Raw genomic sequence first — 20,652 nt, 5'->3', positions numbered from 1 at the left:
TTTAATTTTTTAATTACAATAAACATTATCGAAAGCGCTAAGCACGGCTAGGTGCCAAACTAGTGCCTAGCGCCTAGACACTAGGCCTACAAGGATTTCCTTTTTTGTGTAAGTGGCAAGGTTTTAAATATCGGTTATCGGGGATTTATCGGACGGCCAAAATCCTTATCGGATAGCGGAAATCGGGGATATATCGGGGATAAGTAGTATTTATCGGAGTGATATACAGAATGGTGTATATATATAATATAATAACTGAAAAATGTAATCTAACCATGCATAATGACATATAAACATACCAAAATGTAAATCATCATGTTTAAAATCACTAACCAATTGTAGAAAGCAAAACTTACATTTTGACCGCACAATGAAACCATTCGATTGCATAGTCTTACTTATCGGCCGATAATCCCGATAAAAAAACCTTACTTATCGGCCGATAAGTACCGATAATGCCGATAACTCCCCGATAACTTGCCAAAAACGATAACCGATTAAAAATCTAAGTTATCCTATCGGAGAGCTCCCAAATCCGATAACTCGGCCGATAATATCGGTTATCGGCCGATATTTAAAACAGTGGTAAGTGGTGATAGAGGAGGTTTTGCTAAGGGTCGAAGGAGTTGTAGGTGGTGTCCGTAGTCAATAGAGGCGGCTATAGGAGTTCGGAGAAGGTTAGAGGACGTGGAGGCAGCAACAGAGGAAATCATGATCAATACCTAAGCGGTGTAGTCCGCGTAAGTGCTCTCCTCTCCCCTATGTGTTTCCAAGCCCTAGACGGGTGGTGCTATGTGTTTCCAAGCCCTAGACGGGTGGTGTAGGTACCGCCTAGGTCTAGGTGGACTAGGAGGGAGTTTTTTAAACCTTGGTCAATAGGTTGAGCAAAGCTATATAGCGTTTAGGTGCATTCCAGTGTCCATTCTAACCAATAGTATTAGTAGGATTACTATTTGGAGTTTCTAGGTGTCTCTTAATGGTCCTTTAGTTAAATATCCAAAGCAAGACAATCACCTAATTTCAAAAATTTTGATCTATATCTATTTACTATTGTTTTGCATATGTGGAGCGTTTAGAGTTCTGGACACTTCTTCAAAGAGCATAGCTCTGAGGCTGATGCGGGGAGTTGAAGGACTTTGAAAAATATTAGGCTTCATGTATCATGATATTTGTCAACGGACCATCTGAACTTTGCTAAAACCCTCCACCCATTTCAAAGGAAAGGCTTAGATCAACTGTCAAAATGAGGAAGTTTGAGGCCTTAAGCTGCTTTAGGCATTTTAACCAAGCTCTGTGTTGTAACCATGATATCTTCCAGTTGGGTTGATACTCCTGCAAAAACTCACACATGACTTATAGGATATTGTCAATTCCCATTAGGAAAATAGGAACTAATGCTAACAAAGATTCCTATGTATCTTGTATATGGTGATGCGCAGCTACTTCACCCATTAGTCTATTGTAGTATATCTTTTTCACATGATACTTGTTAGTCAAAGTGGACTCACTTCTGGAGTGGTGGGTGGAACCAATGTACAGTTTGTCTTTGCACATCAAATAACCACTATAAGTTCTGCAAAGTTTGTTGCATGTCAATTGAAGTATCTTTTGTCACAAGGTCTAGCCAATCACATATTTTTGTCAGTGTTCATAAACGAGGGTTACACAATCTTATTGAAGTATTTGGTGATAACTGCATCAGATAGTTATATACTCTCATAATTACTTCTATTATGTATACCATTTAAGCATTTGGGTAACAACTACACAAATATTGATGCTTTATTCATTCTTCTAAATTCAACATATTAATCAATGCAAACCAACCTAATTGAACCATTAAACAAATGAAATAAACCCTAAAATAGTAGAAAACTCTTTTTTGTCTGAATCTAAAGTAGCGATGCCTCTTTCCCATCACTTCTTTCTTATAGAGCAACGCTTTGATAATGTGGCGAAATGTGTAGCGAATTTTTTCCATATACTTCTATATATGTGGTGTATGATCTGATAGTACATTATTGGCTGTCCAAGCACCCACGTAGCGAATCCATGGTTTACAACCTAGATGGTTTACAACCTAGAATACTCGGACGTAGCGTTTTGGATGTTGTGTCTGTATCCGACAAGTTTCGGACATGGACTCTTCGCGGACGTGCCATGGACGCGTGCGATTCAAAGCAAAACCCAATTTCCTTATTAGTTATACCCTGAATTAATTTATTTGGTAATATTGGGTTCAAAACCAATTGGTTTTTAAACCTGAAAATTGAAACCCATTACTTATATATTTGAGGAATTCCCATCATATTATCCCATGCAATCAAAACTAAACTTTTGTTATTAAACATTATTCTTAGTTTGATTTAATTTGATTCTTAATTGTTATAGATAATAGAAAGACATTTACAAATGTTATAGGTATTTTAATTCAGTAATCTAATATAAATTATATATAGAGTCGTGTCCCTGTATCTTACATTTTACAAATTTTCCATGTCCTGTGTCTATAACCGTGTCTGTGTCTGTGTCCACAACCGTATCCGTGCTACCTAGTTTACGACATTGTCCTTTGTGATAAGCAGATAACTAGGAAGTTGATCAATTGACGTGATCACACTGAGTAGAGATCTTTTATGCAAAGTTTACAGCAGTGATATTTGTCATAAAAGGATGATTTGATAAGTGGATCAGCTGATGTGACCACGGAAAGTAGCAATCTTGTATGCATTTGACAAGCCTTCTTTTTAAAGGAACTTGTGATTTTGATCTCATGAGGTTGTTGAGATAGATTAGATACTCTTGTTGTTAAAGTAAACAATATGCTATTTTTGATTATTCTAATGTCGATTTTGATGCATAAGCGGAAAACTTTGGATGATGAGATGCTTCAATTTAGTGGATTAGTCTGAAATAAGTCACTTGGAACTTGTGATTGGATTTGAATGGGAAATAGCTAAATAGAGGGTATTAGTTATAGATCAAAATTTCTTTCATGGTGGTCAGGAAGTCGACTAAATCCTAGATTGGATGACCAATACCATCATATGTTCTCAATTACTTGAAATTTAGATACATCAAATTTATATCTATAGTCTTTGCTCATAGATTAGGAGATGGAAAATGTTTTGTAGTTAGAAACCCAAACTTCTGTAACATACTAACAGTCTAACATTACCAATGAAAGCTCAAAAGGGCAAGCAAATAATTACTAGACAATTGTTGTTGTACTAGTATTTTAGATCTTGAAGTTCGTCATGGAACTAAATCCATTCAACTGGGAGAAGTTAATTTTTCAACTGTAATAAGAGGAAACTTTTCTTATGGCTGAAGAATCTCTTTATGCGCGTGCACATGCATGCCCATGTATTCTATGCACTTTGTGATTCTTTAATTTCATGTTCATTGTGACTGTTTATTTTTTTTATGCTTATTGGGAAGCTGGTTCATGAATTACCAAATAAACTCTTTAAGTTTTACTATGGCTTCCTTACTACGGCTTCCTAACTAACATGTTTTTGGAATTATGATCAAACTTTTGTTTATGCGTTTTCCTTTCACTTATACCCCCTTTCCTCTGTTGCTATCTAATTTATACATCCTTTGTATGTCTGTGAAATGAATTACACTGTTTTATTACCGTACCTGAATGTTGTAGCCTATTTATGTACCAACTACCAACTATTGTGTCCTAACTTATATCCTGTTTAAGCTTTGATTTTCATTTGTATATAAGGCCTTTCTTCTTACAGTGGCTGATGAATATAAACTCTAATAAGTTCTAAATACATGATGCTTATTGCCATTATGTCCTTACATATAATAAGAGTCTTAAGCTAGCACTTCTCTTACAGATTTTTAGATGTTTATGCATCACATTTTAGTTTGAAAAGTATGCCCTGAGAATTTTATTTGCTAATTAATTCTAGCATAAATGTGGACTATTCTCCTCTAGCATAAATGTGGACTATTCTCCTTACCTGTCAATATAGTTATGCAATATAATTGTTACCTAATGGGGCCTCTAAAGTGGAGGGCTAATAGATTTGGGCCCCTATGACCTAAAGGCAAAACGTATTAAAGTGTTGTGTTCAAAAACCAAATAACAGTATAACACCCAATCCATCATCCATGTACTCTAGGTTGGGCTAAACCCGTCTTATAACATGCCTTCACCACATATAATGGAATGCTTGTCTTAATCATAAATTGAATTTTGCATACTTACCCGCAAGAGTTCAAATTGAATTGCATACGCTCCATGCTTTATCTTGAGGTTTATATTTTTGCCACCATCGACTTTGTTATATTTGATCTTCATTATAGTGTCTTGAAAGGTATTTCACAAAAAATTATCACTTTCTTAAATTCTAACTCGATCAAATGTGTGTTTGTATTTTTTTTTTTTTTTGGGGGGAAATGTATACAACATTTGATTCAAGTGTTAAGTTGGCTTAGCGGACTCAAAATGGGAAACATATTATAAGCCTTTGGCCTAAATTTTTTGAACAATTAGTAATCTTGGATAAAGCTCATCCTTATCACATTGTTTAGGTAAAATTTTACTTTTCATGGACTCTTAATTCATGAATCCTAATTTTTTAAATAGTGATGTGAGACAAAACCCATCTCATGACACTGACATTAGTATTTGATGTGAGACAGTTATCCAATGATGATATTTTGTATAAGGTGTTACCTTGGATGAACTCTCCTGGTTCATTAACTCTTGGCCCTCTGGCTTGGTATCAATTTTTAGCCACCACCACAATACGCACCAAAACAAAAGAAGGGAAAGAAGAAAACCCCAGAACTTCCAACCCAAAAGGAAAAGTAAAAACACACACAAAGAAAGTATTATATTTTGAGTTTTTCAATCCTTCAGAGGGGAAACAGTAATTTATATTTAAAATATTCAAATTCAGTGGATGTAAATGCTTATGCTGATTTGGATAAAGCCTAATGATCTCTCACTTGTTCATTGATTTTGTAGTTGCCGCAACAGGAGAACTCATTTGACTGCGGTCTTTTCTTGCTTCACTATGTGGAGCTGTTCTTGGAAGAAGCTCCAATTAATTTTAATCCGTTCAAGATAAACAAATTCAATAGCTTCGTAAGTTACCATTTCCCATTGCCAAAAATTGTTGGTTAAGAATATTGTTGTTGTTGTCATTATTATTATTGGTGGTGGTGGTACTATTATTGATATTTAATAATTAGTTGTGGTCCAACTCAATCGAGTTTGAACCTAAACCTACTTCACACCGAAATACATGTTGCCATTGTGCTACAGTAAACTGTATGGTCTTTTAAATTGAATATGATGACTGATGCTCGGTGCCAACTAGGATTATTATATTTACTCCCCATTTCTCACATACACTCAAAATAAAGTTTACCTCATCATTTACCTCATAACTTTTTGCTCCTATAATTTTTCTTCACTGCTTTTTCCCCGTAAGGTTGGTGGTAGGGTGTTAGTAATAGATGTGAAAAATCAATAGAAACATAAAAGTACCATATTTTCATCGTAGAGGAATTATTTGTAGTCATTTTCTCAATTTATTAGATATTATGTTTTTAAAAATGAGTATGCTAATGTACTTGTTCCTACATGTGCCCCTAATCTTGAACATATAGGTTCAGAAATTTAATACCTGCATTTAAAAAAGAAATGCAAAGGTAGAAGTTTTAAATATATAATTTTATACGCAAATACGAAAATAAAATCATTCAATGTATCAAAATAGTTGATCATATTGAGAAGCTAATTATTGAGTAATCAGGGAACATTTACCGAAGAAATTGACGTGTTAGCATTTCAAAATGAGCTTGGATATGCATAGTCGAATGCAGATTTCGAATGAGACTAGGTTTTGAATTTAGATTACAGATAGGATAGGTATTATTATGGAGGTCATAGTCCTTTTTTTCTAAGTTATAGAGAACTGTTAGTAAGACTTTGGGCACACTTGTCATGTAATACATAGTCATTGTAATTACAAGATCACCATTTTCGGAGCCCAAAAGGTTCAAAATGCGGATGCAGTAAAATATGAAGGGTAAAAATGTTGAAAATAAACTATAGGCGAGTATGTGTTATCAAGGAGAACTTCATGGGGATGGGTGGTTACTGAAATTTAGTACTAAATATTGAAACTGTTCATTTATTTATTCATTGTTAAAAAAACATGTAACTCGTTATTTTGCCTTATGTAACCTTAACATACCTTAGACATTATGTAAACTTTTGAAATAACTCGTACATGTGATAGCTCTATGTTGTTACTATATAACATGCATCATTTCAATAAAAGGTTTGTTATTTCAATATAGGATGCATTATTTCAATATAACTTATGCTATTTCAACTAAATTTATGATAGAGATCAGAGAGTATTTTCTTTCTTAAACTTGAAGTAATTAAGTAATTATTTTTTAATTGTTTGTTAAGCTTTCATGGCTAGTTTTGGTGACATCATTATGTAATTGTGAAATCATGAATGTCACTAATAAAATGAATGTGAAATTATAAATGAGATGTAAAATTGCGATCATATATTTCAATTTTATTGTGATAGTTTGTAAATTAGTGTAGCTTATATTAAATTAAAGATATTTTTTTATTAAAGTATTTTTTCTTTTTGAAATTCTGTTTCTAACTCTTGAAATTAATACAAACATATTTTATATTTCTTACAATAAAGAATATGAATTGTGCTTTAAGCACTATCAAGAGGCTTTAAGTTATACATCATCATATTTTTTAACATTGCTTGAGACTTGAGAGTTTTCTTTATGTTTTTGTTTTAAACTTGCAGTACATTGTGCTTTTGGATTGGTTGTTAAGAATTTATGATGTCTTTTGTGGAGAAATTATAATGTTATATTTGATAATTGTGATCTTGTGTTTGAAAACAATACTGTTATATTTATTGAATATATAAATAAGTAGTAGACACATAATCTACATTGAGTTATGGGTTATGTTGTTTTTCGTTTTATGGTTAATAATTAGTAGACACAATTACTTATTAAATATTTAAATAAGTAATTGTGATCTTATGTTTGAAAACTATGATTCTATTTATTAAAATCATTATGCAGTTTTTATTTATTGAATATTTAAATAAGTAGTAGACACATAATCTGCATTACGAGTTATAGGTTATGTTGTTTTTCGTTTTATGTTATCGGGAGGCAAGCATTATTTTATGCATTTTTGTTATTCTCAACTTGTTATTACGATTTTCTGTGAGAAATTGCGTCTGTGGTTGTAATCTTTTAGTGCATATATTCTTTGCAGATATGTTATTTTTGAATTGGTGGATTGAATGCTGAACTTTTTCCTTAATTTATTATTAAATAGAATAAGAATCGGGTGAAGACAATATTATCAACCATTTATATGGCGTTATGGTATGTCATTTCATTCTTGCACTTTGCCTAGAATAATCAGCCATATGAATTTTTTGAAGTCCTAAACATGACGATATGCTCGTATCTGTGTGATTGTCTGCTCCTTTGATTCATATGTACAAAGAACTTTACTTGTTATGATCTAGGTTTCTTGTAGACAATGCTGCTACTATGTAATATTATTTGACATCTTCATGCTTGATGACTTGCCGCATAAATAAGTTCCTTTATATGTTGCAAAATGTACTTGAGCAAACATGTTGATGCGCCCCAAGATGTGATCTATCCTGACTTCAATGTAAAATTGGTTTCTGTAGTGCAACTTGTGTCCCATTATTAAGATGTATCCCTTAACTACAACTTTGCTCCGACCTCTAGGTTTGTTAGCCTTCATCTGTCTACAAGCTATGTATTATCACTTTCATTCTTAGATAAGCCACGAATTTCCTTGTGCATGGCAAGAAGGCATGTTTGTTATTTTTTTTATCATGGCATTATATAATCTCTCAATTGTCATTTTGTATATCATACCACCTAATTTTTTTCTCATTATCAAGTTTGCTTCCTGTATCATGTCCTGAAATGTGATAACTGCTACTACCAAACCCTTGATACATTCATCTTCTTTTTGGGCTTAATAAATTTTTGGTTTTTTGAATTATACCCTTTGGATCTTTCATATTTGCAAATTTACCCCCAATTCAAATATTTTCTAATTTAACCCCCGCAAATCTCATACATTGGTTTAAAATACGCATTAAGGTTTAAGTTGAGGAATACTCATTCTTTTTGTTATAGCTTAAGATGAAATATTAAATTGACTAAAATACCCTTCGAATTGGAGCTTGGAGGGACATTCTTGTTCCTTCTGTAAAAAGAAACTAAAACGACTATATCAATAGTCATATTCGACGGTAAAATGATCTTTTTTTTACAAAAAGATAGGGTTTCAAACATGAAAACCCCAACCAAATATGGTATATGAGTGAAAAGGTATTAAAAAGGAGAGTACTGTCAACTGCAAAAATATAGCCGTAATAGGCTTAAAAAATGACATCAAGTTTGAAAATTTACATACAACCTTGCTGATTTGCCATTTCTTTGAATTTGTCGCATAATTGCATCATTACTAGCAATATCAAAAACATCACATTCTATGTTGGCCACTAAAGCCTTTGTTCATCCGTTGATCTCTTATGCGGTTACACAGTTTAGTTCATAATATTTGTTGCTGAAAATACTCTCTAAACACTTGCAGTTTTAAGTGAGTCCCTTATTACCCTCCAACTCGACTTGGGATGAAGTGTTCAACTTTCGTCTTGACCGTGATGCCCCTAGAGTGTTTATTATTTAAGATTTATACATGGAACAAGCTGGTAGTGGTGTTTTAACTTGTTTTGTTACATGAAAAGGGACAATATACTTTGATCCTTCTGTTTAAAGATTTCAGCCGTTAGTATTACACGGTAGAAAGTATAGTAAATAATGATCGAGGCATATGGTCTCAGATAGCAGAACTAGGACACGTGTGAACTTGGATATGACAATGCAGATATCATCAATTGTTATAGACTTTTTAAGGCATAAACCAAAAACATACTGTTCTTTAAAATGATTTCGTCACAAAATGCTAAACAATGTGAGGAGAATTGTTGATGAAATGCAGGAAACTATTTGAGATGGTTTGTGCATGTGAAATGAAACCACTAGATGTGTGAGTAGTTATGGGGCCATAGTTGGTGCAGCAAGGAGGCCTGGGATATCTAAATGAACATGGATTTACATAAGATATAAAAGATCTCATAGCTATTAATTTAACACCAAGAGAATTGAGCTACATGGACGGTAAGGATTATTTTAGGACCTAGAAAGGTTATTTTGTTGTGCATCAAATTTTAAACAGTCAGTTTTCTTGTTGTACCTGTTGATCGTATTATTTTTAATGAGTAATTGGAAGTGTTTAATTATACTATTATAGTTATATATATCCTCTATTTCTTATTTCTTGTGGGTACTTTTCAGCTTACGATGGATTGGTTTATTCCTTCTGAGGCATCTTTTAAACGTTCTCTCATTCGGAAGCTAATATACGATCTTCTGAATGATCCCTCTCAAAATGTTCCTCCAACCTCTAATGATGTTATTTCCTCGGGATATCATGATAGTAATACTGAGCAGAGACCGGGTTTGGAGTTTCTTAATAAGCATTATGATACATCCAAGACTTATGTTGGTAACTCCACATGTTCACTCACCGTTAGTGGAATTGAAATGAATCTTGAAACTTTACCTTCTCCTGGTGTTGCTCAATGCGATAAACAAGGAAGGAGGGTTATGCATGAATTCCTTGAACCACGAACAAGTTCAATGTCTCTATTTCAGGAGGATGCATCTTTTCAGATGCCCAAGTGTGCAACAAGCTCAAACAAGGTACCTTTTTTTGTCCATGATGTTCAATTAGTAGATATAGTAAGTTTTAAGCATTACGTTCTTTTTCCTACTCCTGTGAGTTGTAAGCTGCCACTTATGCCTAGTACACTTAATAGTTTGCTTTGCTTGAAATCATATCCATATACATTTTCCCTGTCCGCGGTGAAATTACAGGATGTTTTTTCTTTTTCTGTTGAAATTTGATTTTTCTTTTCCTTTTGAAATTTGATTAACTTTGACATCATAACTGTTTTTGATAGTTTAACTAGGTGAAAGTTGCATCATTATTGAGTAAAATAAACTAGGATATCTCTTTTTCTAAATCATCCAAAAGCGAAAGACTGCAACTAAAGAACTTAAGCAACGTCACTTCGTTATGGGTGTCTGTCAAACCTGAGATGGAAGCATTTGAAGTTAGGAAAATGATAGGGGCACACCCCCAACCACATCTCCAACCACACACCCCTCTCTCATTTGCTACAGTGCACCGGGCCCCACATGAGATTTTAAAATTTTAAAATCTCATGTGGGGCCCGGTGCACTGTAGCAAATGAGAGAGGGGTGTGTGGTTGGAGATGTGGTTGGGGGTGTGCCCCTATCATTTTCCTAACTTCAAATGCTTCCATCTCAGGTTTGACAGACACCCATAACGAAGTGACGTTGCTTAAGTTCTTTAGTTGCAGTCTTTCGCTCCCCTCTCTCATTTGCTACAGTGCACCGGGCCCCACATGAGATTTTAAAATTTTAAAATCTCATGTGGGGCCCGGTGTACTGTAGCAAATGAGAGAGGGGGTGTAGTTGGAGGTGTGGTTGGGAGTGTGCTCCTAGTGTCACCCTTGAAGTTATTACATGTAATATCAAATACACTCTTTAATTGTGAAAGTCAAAAGAATAGCACCATAATCCATCTGTTAGAAGAGAGTATTAGTTTAGCATTGGCTTAGTCGCACATTGCCTGTGAGACTAACTTGTAACTAATCCATCTCTATAAATAATAAAGTATAGAGTGAGGGGAAATCTCTCCAAGAAATTCTTCTCTCCAAATCTCAGCATGGTATCAGAGCCTATTCCTAACTCTAACCCTAATACTAATCCACAACCCTAGCCGCCAAAACCCTACAACCGCCTCTCTTCGAAACCCTAACCCTAATTACTGCGTCTTCACATCCACAACACCCGCCGCCAAGTTCATACATCGTCCTCATCTTCCTCGTCATCGTCATCGACATCATTTCCCTCGAGCTCATTCGTCATCCGATCCAGATTCGCAACCGGACGTCACTCGTCGTTGATGACCGCCGCCACCATTAGGCCCTCGCTCGCTACCGCCATGCCAGCCGCTCGTCGCTTTCTTTTTCCTTTTGGATCTGAATCAGATCTGCGAGTTGACCTGTAAAAAAAAACCTTCGGGTTCTTACACTTTAACCTTCAGGTTCTTGCACTTTAACCTTTGGGTTTAAAATTAAACCTTCGGGTTTTTGGACTTATTCAACCCACTGGCGGCTAATTCAAGAATTATTTTCTTGAACTTGGACATATTTAGATTGTATTCATTTTGGAGTACAACTTATGGAGGGTATTTTCTTGAACTCTACTCGTCTGTTTCATAATGGCTGGATCTGAGGAACTCAAGAATTCTGAGTTAACGGTCCAGACGAAAGTTTCGGTGATATTTTCTGGTAGAATCACTGATAGGAAGCTTGATGGAATTAACTATCTCCAGTAGAAACTTGTTATTGAAATCTGCGTAACAGGCCGAGGCAAAACTGGATAGACCCTCCTACTCCGACATCAGAATCTTGGACATTGGATGATAGTATCCTCTTGCATGAAATTCTTAATACTATGGAGCGTAAAATTCAGGATTTAGTTCTTCATTGTATGACAGTGAAGAAATTTTGGTGGTTTTTGCAAGATCTCTATGGGGGTAGCAGCAATATTAATCGGGCATATGAAGTAATTCAAGAGTTGTTTCCTAAGAAACAAGATGGTAAACCCATGGATGATTATTATGGTGAGTTCAATCGTCTGGCTGAGGAATTTCGTCAGATTTTTTCTATTACTGGGGATGTAAAACAAATGCAGAACCAATGGAACAAATTTATAATACTCACCTACTAGGGTACCCTCGATTCCATTTACTACTCTGTTAGACCACAAATCATGTGGAGCTCTGTCATTAGTTCTCTGGCTAAGACTTATCACTTTCTGAAGAATGTTATCCCTGCACAGCTACTTACATCCACTGCGGATCGCTCTGCACTTGTCACTCAGAGTTAGTAGTCTTATGGATGACGGGGTCATACTGGTGGTCGTAGAAGAGGTAGAGAAAATTTTAAAGGGAGGGGAGGTTACCACACTAGTTGTTCTGGGGGCCGAGGTCGTCAACAAGGTGCCTGTGGAGATCCATCTCAAGGCGGACATGCTTATGGTGATGACTCAGTGAAGACTTGTAATTACTGTCACCAGTCATGACATCTCAAATATAATTGTCCTAAATTAAAAAAGAAGAAAGCCAAGAGTGCTTACATGACCACTCAGGACAACTTCACCTTATCTAATAGTGAAAGTTAACCACAATCACTCTTCCATGATGCTGAGCTGCAACGTCAATTTCAGCAATTTTAATTATTCCAGCAGTATTAGAGTTCACAAATATCGTCTTCCTCCTTATTCGCTACTCTTAAAAGTGCATGTACCCTTTTATCTTTACTTACATCGCCTTCGTCTAATATTTGATACACGTGCCACTGATCATATGACTAGAAATCAAGGTATCTTGTCATCTTTTTCCCCTATATCTAATTCAGTTATATTAGCTGACGATTCACGTACACCTGTTCAGGGTGTCGGCAATACTCCTAGTCTTCCTCTTTTCTTCGTATTCTATCTTCCAGGTTTTCCCTATAACCTTTTATCTGTTAGATTACTAAATTTCTAAATTGTACAGTGATATTTTTTCACACATTGTCTTTCAGGACATGGTCACGAGGAAAACGATTGGGACGGTATATGAGCAGAACGACCTTTATAAACTGAAATTGGGCGCCAAATATTTGGCTTGTATCGGAAACTTATCAGCCCTACAATACCATTGTCAGCTAGGACATCCCTTTCTTTCTGTTCTCAGCTTCTTAATCCCCAATTCAAAGCTCTTTCCTCATTAGAGTGTGGGCCGTGTCAACTTGGCAAACACCATCGTGTGTCTTATCCTAATCACTTAATAAGAGGGCTGCTAAGCTATTTGATCTTGTTCATTCTGATGTCTGGGGGTCATGTTTAATAACTTCTAAATTGTGATCCGATACTTTGTCAGTTTTGTAGATGATCAGTCTCGTGTTACTTAGATTTATCTTCTCAAATCTAGGTCTGAAGTCTTTTCTACATTAAACTCTTTTATTCTGAAATAGTCAATCAATTTAAGACTTCGATAAAAAATTTCCGATCTGATAATGCAAAGGAATATTTGGATGGCAACTTCACTAGTTTTATTGAACAATATGAAATCCTCCATCAGTCTTATGTTTACACTCAGCAAAATCGAGTTGCTGAACGAAAGAATAGACATCTCCTTGATATTGCTCGAACCTTGCTATTTTATCGCCACATTCCCAAATAATTTTAGGGGGAAGCTATCTTAACAACATGTTACTTGATTAATTGAATGTCCTCTTTTGTTCTGCAAGATAAAATTCTTAAAAAAAAAATACCCCCAACCACCCCCATCCATTTTAAATACTCCCAACCACCCCATCCAAAAATGGATGGGGGTTGTTGGGGGTATTTTTTATACCCCAACGATGATTTCTTTCTGCTTACTCTAAATATTTTTGGCTCTGTGCTTTGTTCATAATCATAGTCCAAATAAACAAAAGTTTTGACTCTCGGTCTATTAAAGATATTTTTCTTGGTTACTCCCGAAAGCATAAATGTTACAAGTGTTTCTGTCCGTCACTCAATCGTGTTGTGTTATTTGCTGATATAACATTCTTTGAAGATAAACCCGGTCACTCTAGTTCTCCATCTCCATTATCACCGAATGAGTATAACTATTTAATCCTACAAAAGTCATTAGTTAACGCCGGTGGTCCATCTGCTGACAATACTATTTACGTTATTGGCAAAGACTCAGTTCGGTTTAAAGACCCAATTCAAGTTTATCATCGTCGCTCTGCTCCTGCTTATGTGCCAACGTCGGTCTCAACACCACGTCCTCAGCCCGAAGAACCTTAATCAGTAAATGCAAATTTACCCCCTTTTGCGAAAGACCTTTCTATTGCAGTTCGGAAAGGGACACGAACTTGTACTCAATATCCTATTTCTAACGTTGTCTCCTATGATCGCCTCTCCTCTACCTTTTGATCTTTTGTTACTTCTCTCAACACATATTTGGTTCCCAAGAATGTGTCAGAAGCCCTGACTATTCCAGGTTGGAACCAAGCGATGCAGGACGAAATGAGGACCTTGCAACGGAATGAGACTTGGGATTTGGTCCCACTTTCACTAGGAAAGCGGCTCGTCAGCTGTAAGTGAGTGTACACTGTCAAATTGAATCCTGATGGAACTTTGGCACGCCAGAAAGCTCGACTAGTTGCTAAAGGCTATTCATAGGTGTATGGTTTGGGTTACATAAATATCCTCTCTCCGGTAGCAAAAATGACATCTGTTTGGATTTTTATTTCGTTAGTAGCGATAAATCACTATCCACTTCATCATTTGGACATCAAGAATGCATTTCTTAATGGTATTCTAGATGAGGAGGTTTACATAGAGCAACAACAAGGTTTTGTTGTTCAGGGGGAGAATTCGAAGGTAAGCTGAAGAAATTACTCTATGGTCCGAAGCAGTCTCTGAGAGCCTGGTTTGGATGTTTTGCATCGGTTATTCAAGAATTTGGGTTTTGTCGTGCACAGAAAGATCACTTTGTCTTCTGGCGATTTCAGAATGGGAAACGAATTCTGGTAGTTGTTTATGTGGATGGCATTGTAATTACATGGGATGATGTTTTTGGTATTGACAACCTGAAGAAGCAAAGAAGCATTTACAGACACATTTTCAAACCAAAGATCTTGGTTTCCTAAAATATTTCCTAGGAATTGAAGTTGCAAAGTCAACGAAGGATATTTTTCTATCGCAAAAGAAGTATGTCCTAGATATGCTCTCAGAAGCCGGGATGTTAGGATGCAGAAGCAGTGATTCTCCAATGGATGTGAACTCAAAACTACTACCAGACCAGATGGATTTTTTGAGGATGTTGGGCAGTATAGGAGATTGGTGGAGAAACTGAATTATTCGACGGTGATCAGACCTGACATCACATTTCGTAGTCATTGTTGTGCAAGAATTACTCACTTAGATGCAGTAATGAGAATTTTGAGGTACTTGAAGAAGGCTCCAGGATGAGAATTCTCTACTTAAATTAAGGACACCAGAGTTGCAAACTTCTCTGATACAGATTGGGCTGTATATCCTTTTGATAGGAGATCGACTACTAGATATTGTGTCTTTCTCGGAGGAAATCTGGTGTCATGAAAAAATAAGAAGCAAAATGTTGTGTCTCGATCCAGTGCAGAATCAGAATACAGAGCTATGATAAATGTGACACTTGAGATGGTTTGAATCAAAGGCCTATTGACAGAGATTAGTCTCCCTCCAGAATGTCCTATGAGTCTATATGATGACAATAAAGTAGCAATTCACATTGCTGAGAATCCTGTGTTTCATGAGAGAACCAAGCACATTGAAGTCGATTGTCATGTAGTCCGCAAAAAGATTGAGGACAAAATCATCACGACAAAACATGTATCGACTGTACATCAGTTGACAGACATTCTTACAAATTCTCTTGGTAGAACACGGGTTGACTTTATTTGTGATAAGCTGGCATGCATGATATATATGCTCTAGCTTGAGGGGGAGTGTTAGAAGAGAGTATTAGTTTAGCGTTGATTTAGTCTCACATTGCTTGTGAGGCTAACTTGTAATTAATCCATCTCTATAAATAATAAAGTGTAGAGAGAGGAAATCTTTCCAAGAAACTCTTTTCTCTCCAAATCTTAACACCATCAAAATAAACTTGAAGTGAAATCCAAGTACATAGAATTCGTAAAGGTTAAAATAAACCTGAAGTCAAAATAAACCCGAATACATTCTTAATCGTGACAGTTCAAAGAATATCATCATAATCCCTCAAATAAACCTGGAGTGAAACCCAAGCACATAGGATTTGTAAAGGGAAAAGTAAATGAAAAAGCTTAAGTGATTGATATCAATGTTGTCTCTGTCGTATGGATATTTACTTTTTAACGTTTGCATAGTCTTAAAAGAAATGAATTGTCCACTTGTTGATATATTAGGTTGTATATGTTTATGTCAAAATCTCTCTAACCATTACACCAAACCACCAAAATTCCAAAGTTTTGGTAAGTTATATTTTTATACACATGCCCCCAGAAGTTGAATGTCTTTTTTATGGTCCAAAACTTGGACTCATACAATGATGTCAATTTTAAGAAAATCTGCTTTAAATTCGTGGTCTGTAAGATTTAAACTTGGGTTGCTCTGATACCATGTTAAAGTTTCCTAACTATTACACTAAAACTCCGAGATTGTGTTAAGAGTTGATGGTTATATTTTTATATTCTAATGGTTTATATTGCATTGACATCCCATAATAGCTATGCATTATTGTGAAGTGTGAATGTATTACAGAACCTGAACCCATCATGATCCATTGTTTCTAAGTGTGATATATTTCTCGCACATGATAGGTTATATTTTTATATTCTAATTCTCTATATTGCATATACATCCCATAATAGCTATACATTGCTGTGAAGTGTGAATGTTAGCCAGAACCTAAACCCATCCTGATCCATTGTTTGAAGTGTTAGATATTATTAGTATTTAGATCTAGTAGATATTATAAGATATTATAATATATTGTGAAATGTGATTAGATATGATTTTATCTCGTACTTATTTTGTAATATCTTCCTAATCTCTATTTAAGAGGTCAGGGTTAGATGAATAATAATATTTGCTTTTTCTATTTTTTACATAGTATCGGAACCTACTCGATCCTAGCGACTTCTCCCATCTTTTTAAATCTCGAGGTTGTCGAGGGGGTTTTGCATAGCCTTCATGCTTCCTTCGGCGGCTATGACAACATCTTCCTCGGCTTTGACGACATCTTTGATTTCTACATTATTTTTTTATTAAATCTTTGTTAAAACTCAACAAAAAAGCGTTAACCTCTAGAGAAAAAAAGGCATTGTTCATCACGGTATTGTTCAACAATGAATAGTAAGCCGCTTGTACTATTTATTGTGAACAATATCATTCTTCATAATCTTCCAATGGTTGGATGTAAAAGTACGTAGTTAATTTTGACGTTGCTTCTATTGGCTAACTCGCTTAGAATTTTTATCTACTAGTTGACCCATCTAGGGTTTCTATGCTTTGTTGGGAAGGGACGGAAAGTTAAATAATGGAAAGGAAAGGTAGGGAAATGAAAAGATAAAATGTTGTTTGGGAGTTTAATAAAGGGAACGAAAGTGAATTTGTTTTACCTTGTTTGAGAGTTCTAATAAAGAGGAGGAAAGTGAAATGAATATGTATAAAGTTACATAAATACCTTTACATTTTGGTTGGGAGTATATCTTAGCTATTAATTTTAATATCATAAGGGTATAATTATCTCATCACATTGTAAAATTTTATATTCCGCTATCCCCAAATTGGAGGGGAGAAAAATAGAAGGAAATTTAACTTTCCATTCCATCCTCAACCCTCAAAAAACTTCCAAACAAGGTAAAATTGAAATTTCACTTCAACTTCCATTTATTAACCTCCGTCCAAATAAGGTATTAGGGTTTCTCTCTACTGGCTGACTCGCCTAAGGTTTTTATTGGCTGACCTACCTAGGGTTTCTCTCTACAAGCTAGATATATATAATATTATATGCTCCAGCTTGAGGGGGAGTGTTAGATATTATTAGTATTTAGATCTAGCAGATATTATAAGATATTATGAGATATTGTGAGATGTGATTTTATCTCGTACCTATTTTATAATATCATTCTAATCTTTGTTTAAGAGATTAGCGTCAGATAAATAATAATCTGTCTTTTCTATTTCTCTACATTAAGTGTGATATATTTCTTGCACATGATGGGTTGACCATGAAACTACATTTATCAGGATTGATGATTATTCCATGTTTTTAAGTTCTGTTATTTGAATTGAGCTGCAATGACTATGAGTTTATATCTACCTATCATCCATGCAGCTACATTTATCTCATAATTTCCCGGCATGTTTCAATAAGAAAATGATATTTGTGAAGCAAAGAAATCAACGTGAAGGGTCATCAAAATCAGTGATGTGGATAGGGTACGGTAAAGATGAAGGAATAAAAAAGTGAGATTTGGGTTTGAAGGAGCAATCTCAATTCACTGGCAATTAGTAATATCATCATTATTTCATTCATTGTTAAAATGAAGTATATTAAAGTCTTGTATGTAGGTATACGACTAGCCTACCTAATTCATAGTTTAATACAAAAACAATGAGACATTTTGTTTGTCTAGTCTACTTCCTAATAAAATAAAATAAAAAGGAAACATATAGTATAAAATAAAGAGGAAACATGTAGTTTCCTAATCTAATATGAAAACAAAAAACAAACAGATTTCTGAAACAATTCATAGAGAGTAAATTAAGTACATAGGTTCGTCAGTTCTTCTTTGATCTTCTAGAATATTCTTGGAAAATAATCTCATTAAAAGAAACATAAAATGGTATAAGGATTTTAGTTCTCATATCATAACGTGTGAATGAAAAGCAATATCTATCTCACATAGATTATTAATTTTAATATGTATTTATATAGCTGTGTCCTTATTTTCTAATTTCTATAACTTTGGTGTGTCCCCTATCTGCACCCTTGTCTGCACTAGCACCCATATCTGTGGAACATAAGTTCAAGTATTGAGACCCTATTTTGAAATAATTGGCTTGACATATTACCGAGTTCGTTGAAAGCTCCAACACTAGCCTAAAAATGAACTTTGTTATGCTATCGTCGTCAAGCAGAATATTTGGTGCTGTTATTCTTATGGTTTCACTAAACGATGATGTAAAATTACACATGTTCTCATCAATTAGAAGATTTGGTGCTGGGAATTATTGGGAGTAGGTGGCAATGCAAAATGTGCATAATAAGTATCATATTTTATGTACACATTTATGGAGGGACGGAGGAATGTAGATAGTGACATTGCAATAGTGCTGCTATAAAAAGTTATTTTAATGGACTAGTCTTCTGTTCCTTCCATGTATAGCTTTTCTTGAAGTATTTCCTTTCATTTACAGAAGAGCCATGTTTGCTTTCAGTAGCGAAAAATCTAAATTGTTTTTGCTTATCCTTTACTATAGAAGCGTCTTCTCATAATTGTGGTCGCCTGCTGTCATTTTGAATTTAGGAACATGCAGATAAAAGCAAACAATTTAGTACCTCAAACCTTGACAGAGAAACTCACTGTCCAGTTGGTGAAAACTCGACTTCGTATTGTCTCAAGGATGTTGGAGAACCTGAGACGCCTTGGAATTCAATGCAAGAACAAGAAGAGATTGGTTTAAGTTTGTTGCCTAAATCATGTAACGTAACAGTTTCCAATCTGAGTGGTGAAATCCAGGAGAGGACTGTCTCAGTAGAGGACTGTGGCTGTGTCTCGGATAGCCCTCCTTCATCTTCTGGTGAGAATCAAGACGGTGGCACTGATTGTTCTCAGGAGATTGATACTAGTAAGACAGTAGGGGACGAAACTTACGAAATTTCTCAGGAAATTGAAACCGCAACTGAAACTGAACGTGATGACATCAAGCATGAGGAAGTTAATATGGCGGAAGCCAAGGATTATGGTGAAGATGGGGAGAAAAATGATTCTCATGAAACCGACACAAACAAAGCAGAGGCTTTGGTTAGTGAAGAATTCCAGTCAGTAGTTGATACGACCAATGTGGTAGACTGTGTGAAAGATGAAGATATACAGAGGAATGATAATCACAACGATGAAGAGTCTTTCCCTCCCCAGAACTCAAAGAATGTTGCTGTTGCTGATGAAATCTCACTAGCCAGAGATGGTAGGCAGCTAAAGAGAGGTGGACCGAGCTCAAGGATAGAAAAATTTTACCAAAAGCGCCGGAAAGTTTTGCGACCCGATGGAGAAAGGAGGTGCACCCGGAGCTTGTCCCGAGACAGCACCACATCCTGACTTGTTTCTTTTATCGTCTTGAAGTGTTAAAAATGTGTTTATGTTTCTCATGCAAAGCAAAACCCTGTAAATCCTCCGCATCATGTTTTTTTCATGGGTTGTAAAGGATAATCATCTTAGTATGCGATCTTGTTGTTGTGATTTGTTGATATTTAACCCATATGTCGGTTACTGGCTCAGTTGCCATCTAGCTAAAAGCATGCGTTACTAAAAATGTTGATTTTTCTGGTGAAGGTCATAGCATGTAAGTGGGACTTTCCAAGCCTTAAACCCCTTTTTAGACATAGCCGCATTTGGGTTGTCCAGTTAAAATACGTTGATCCCTGTTGTCTGTTAATCTGAGTTTAGACAATGACTCCCTCTCAGGCCGTTTGCCGCGTAGCTTTTTTATTCGATAAGTTTAACATGCTTTTGCAGCAAAGTTTCTACAATTTCTGGAGCCGAACTCATTTGCAATTTGTCTTAATAACGGCCCGAAGTTCATTCATGTTGTCTTCAGATGTGGAGACACAGAAGCACCTTATCC

The 20,652-nt window shown here is 35.5% G+C and overlaps 1 protein-coding gene across 1 annotated transcript in view; it reads left to right on the top strand.

Moving 5' to 3' along the window:
* LOC109845431 (probable ubiquitin-like-specific protease 2B) overlaps positions 1–20,359 on the top strand; it is a 59,413-nt gene extending 39,054 nt beyond the window's left edge. Inside the window, exons 14-16 of the mRNA XM_020414680.1 lie at positions 4,994–5,113; positions 9,442–9,849; positions 19,335–20,359. Coding sequence (XP_020270269.1) covers positions 4,994–5,113; positions 9,442–9,849; positions 19,335–20,126 — 1,320 coding nt within the window. The 3' untranslated portion in view covers positions 20,127–20,359. The remainder of the gene's footprint in view (positions 1–4,993; positions 5,114–9,441; positions 9,850–19,334) is intronic.

This window comes from Asparagus officinalis, chromosome 6 (assembly GCF_001876935.1).
Source record: "Asparagus officinalis chromosome 6, Aspof.V1, whole genome shotgun sequence".
In the NCBI taxonomy this organism is placed as follows: domain Eukaryota; kingdom Viridiplantae; phylum Streptophyta; class Magnoliopsida; order Asparagales; family Asparagaceae; genus Asparagus; species Asparagus officinalis.
This window is presented reverse-complemented; position numbering and strand designations above follow the sequence as displayed.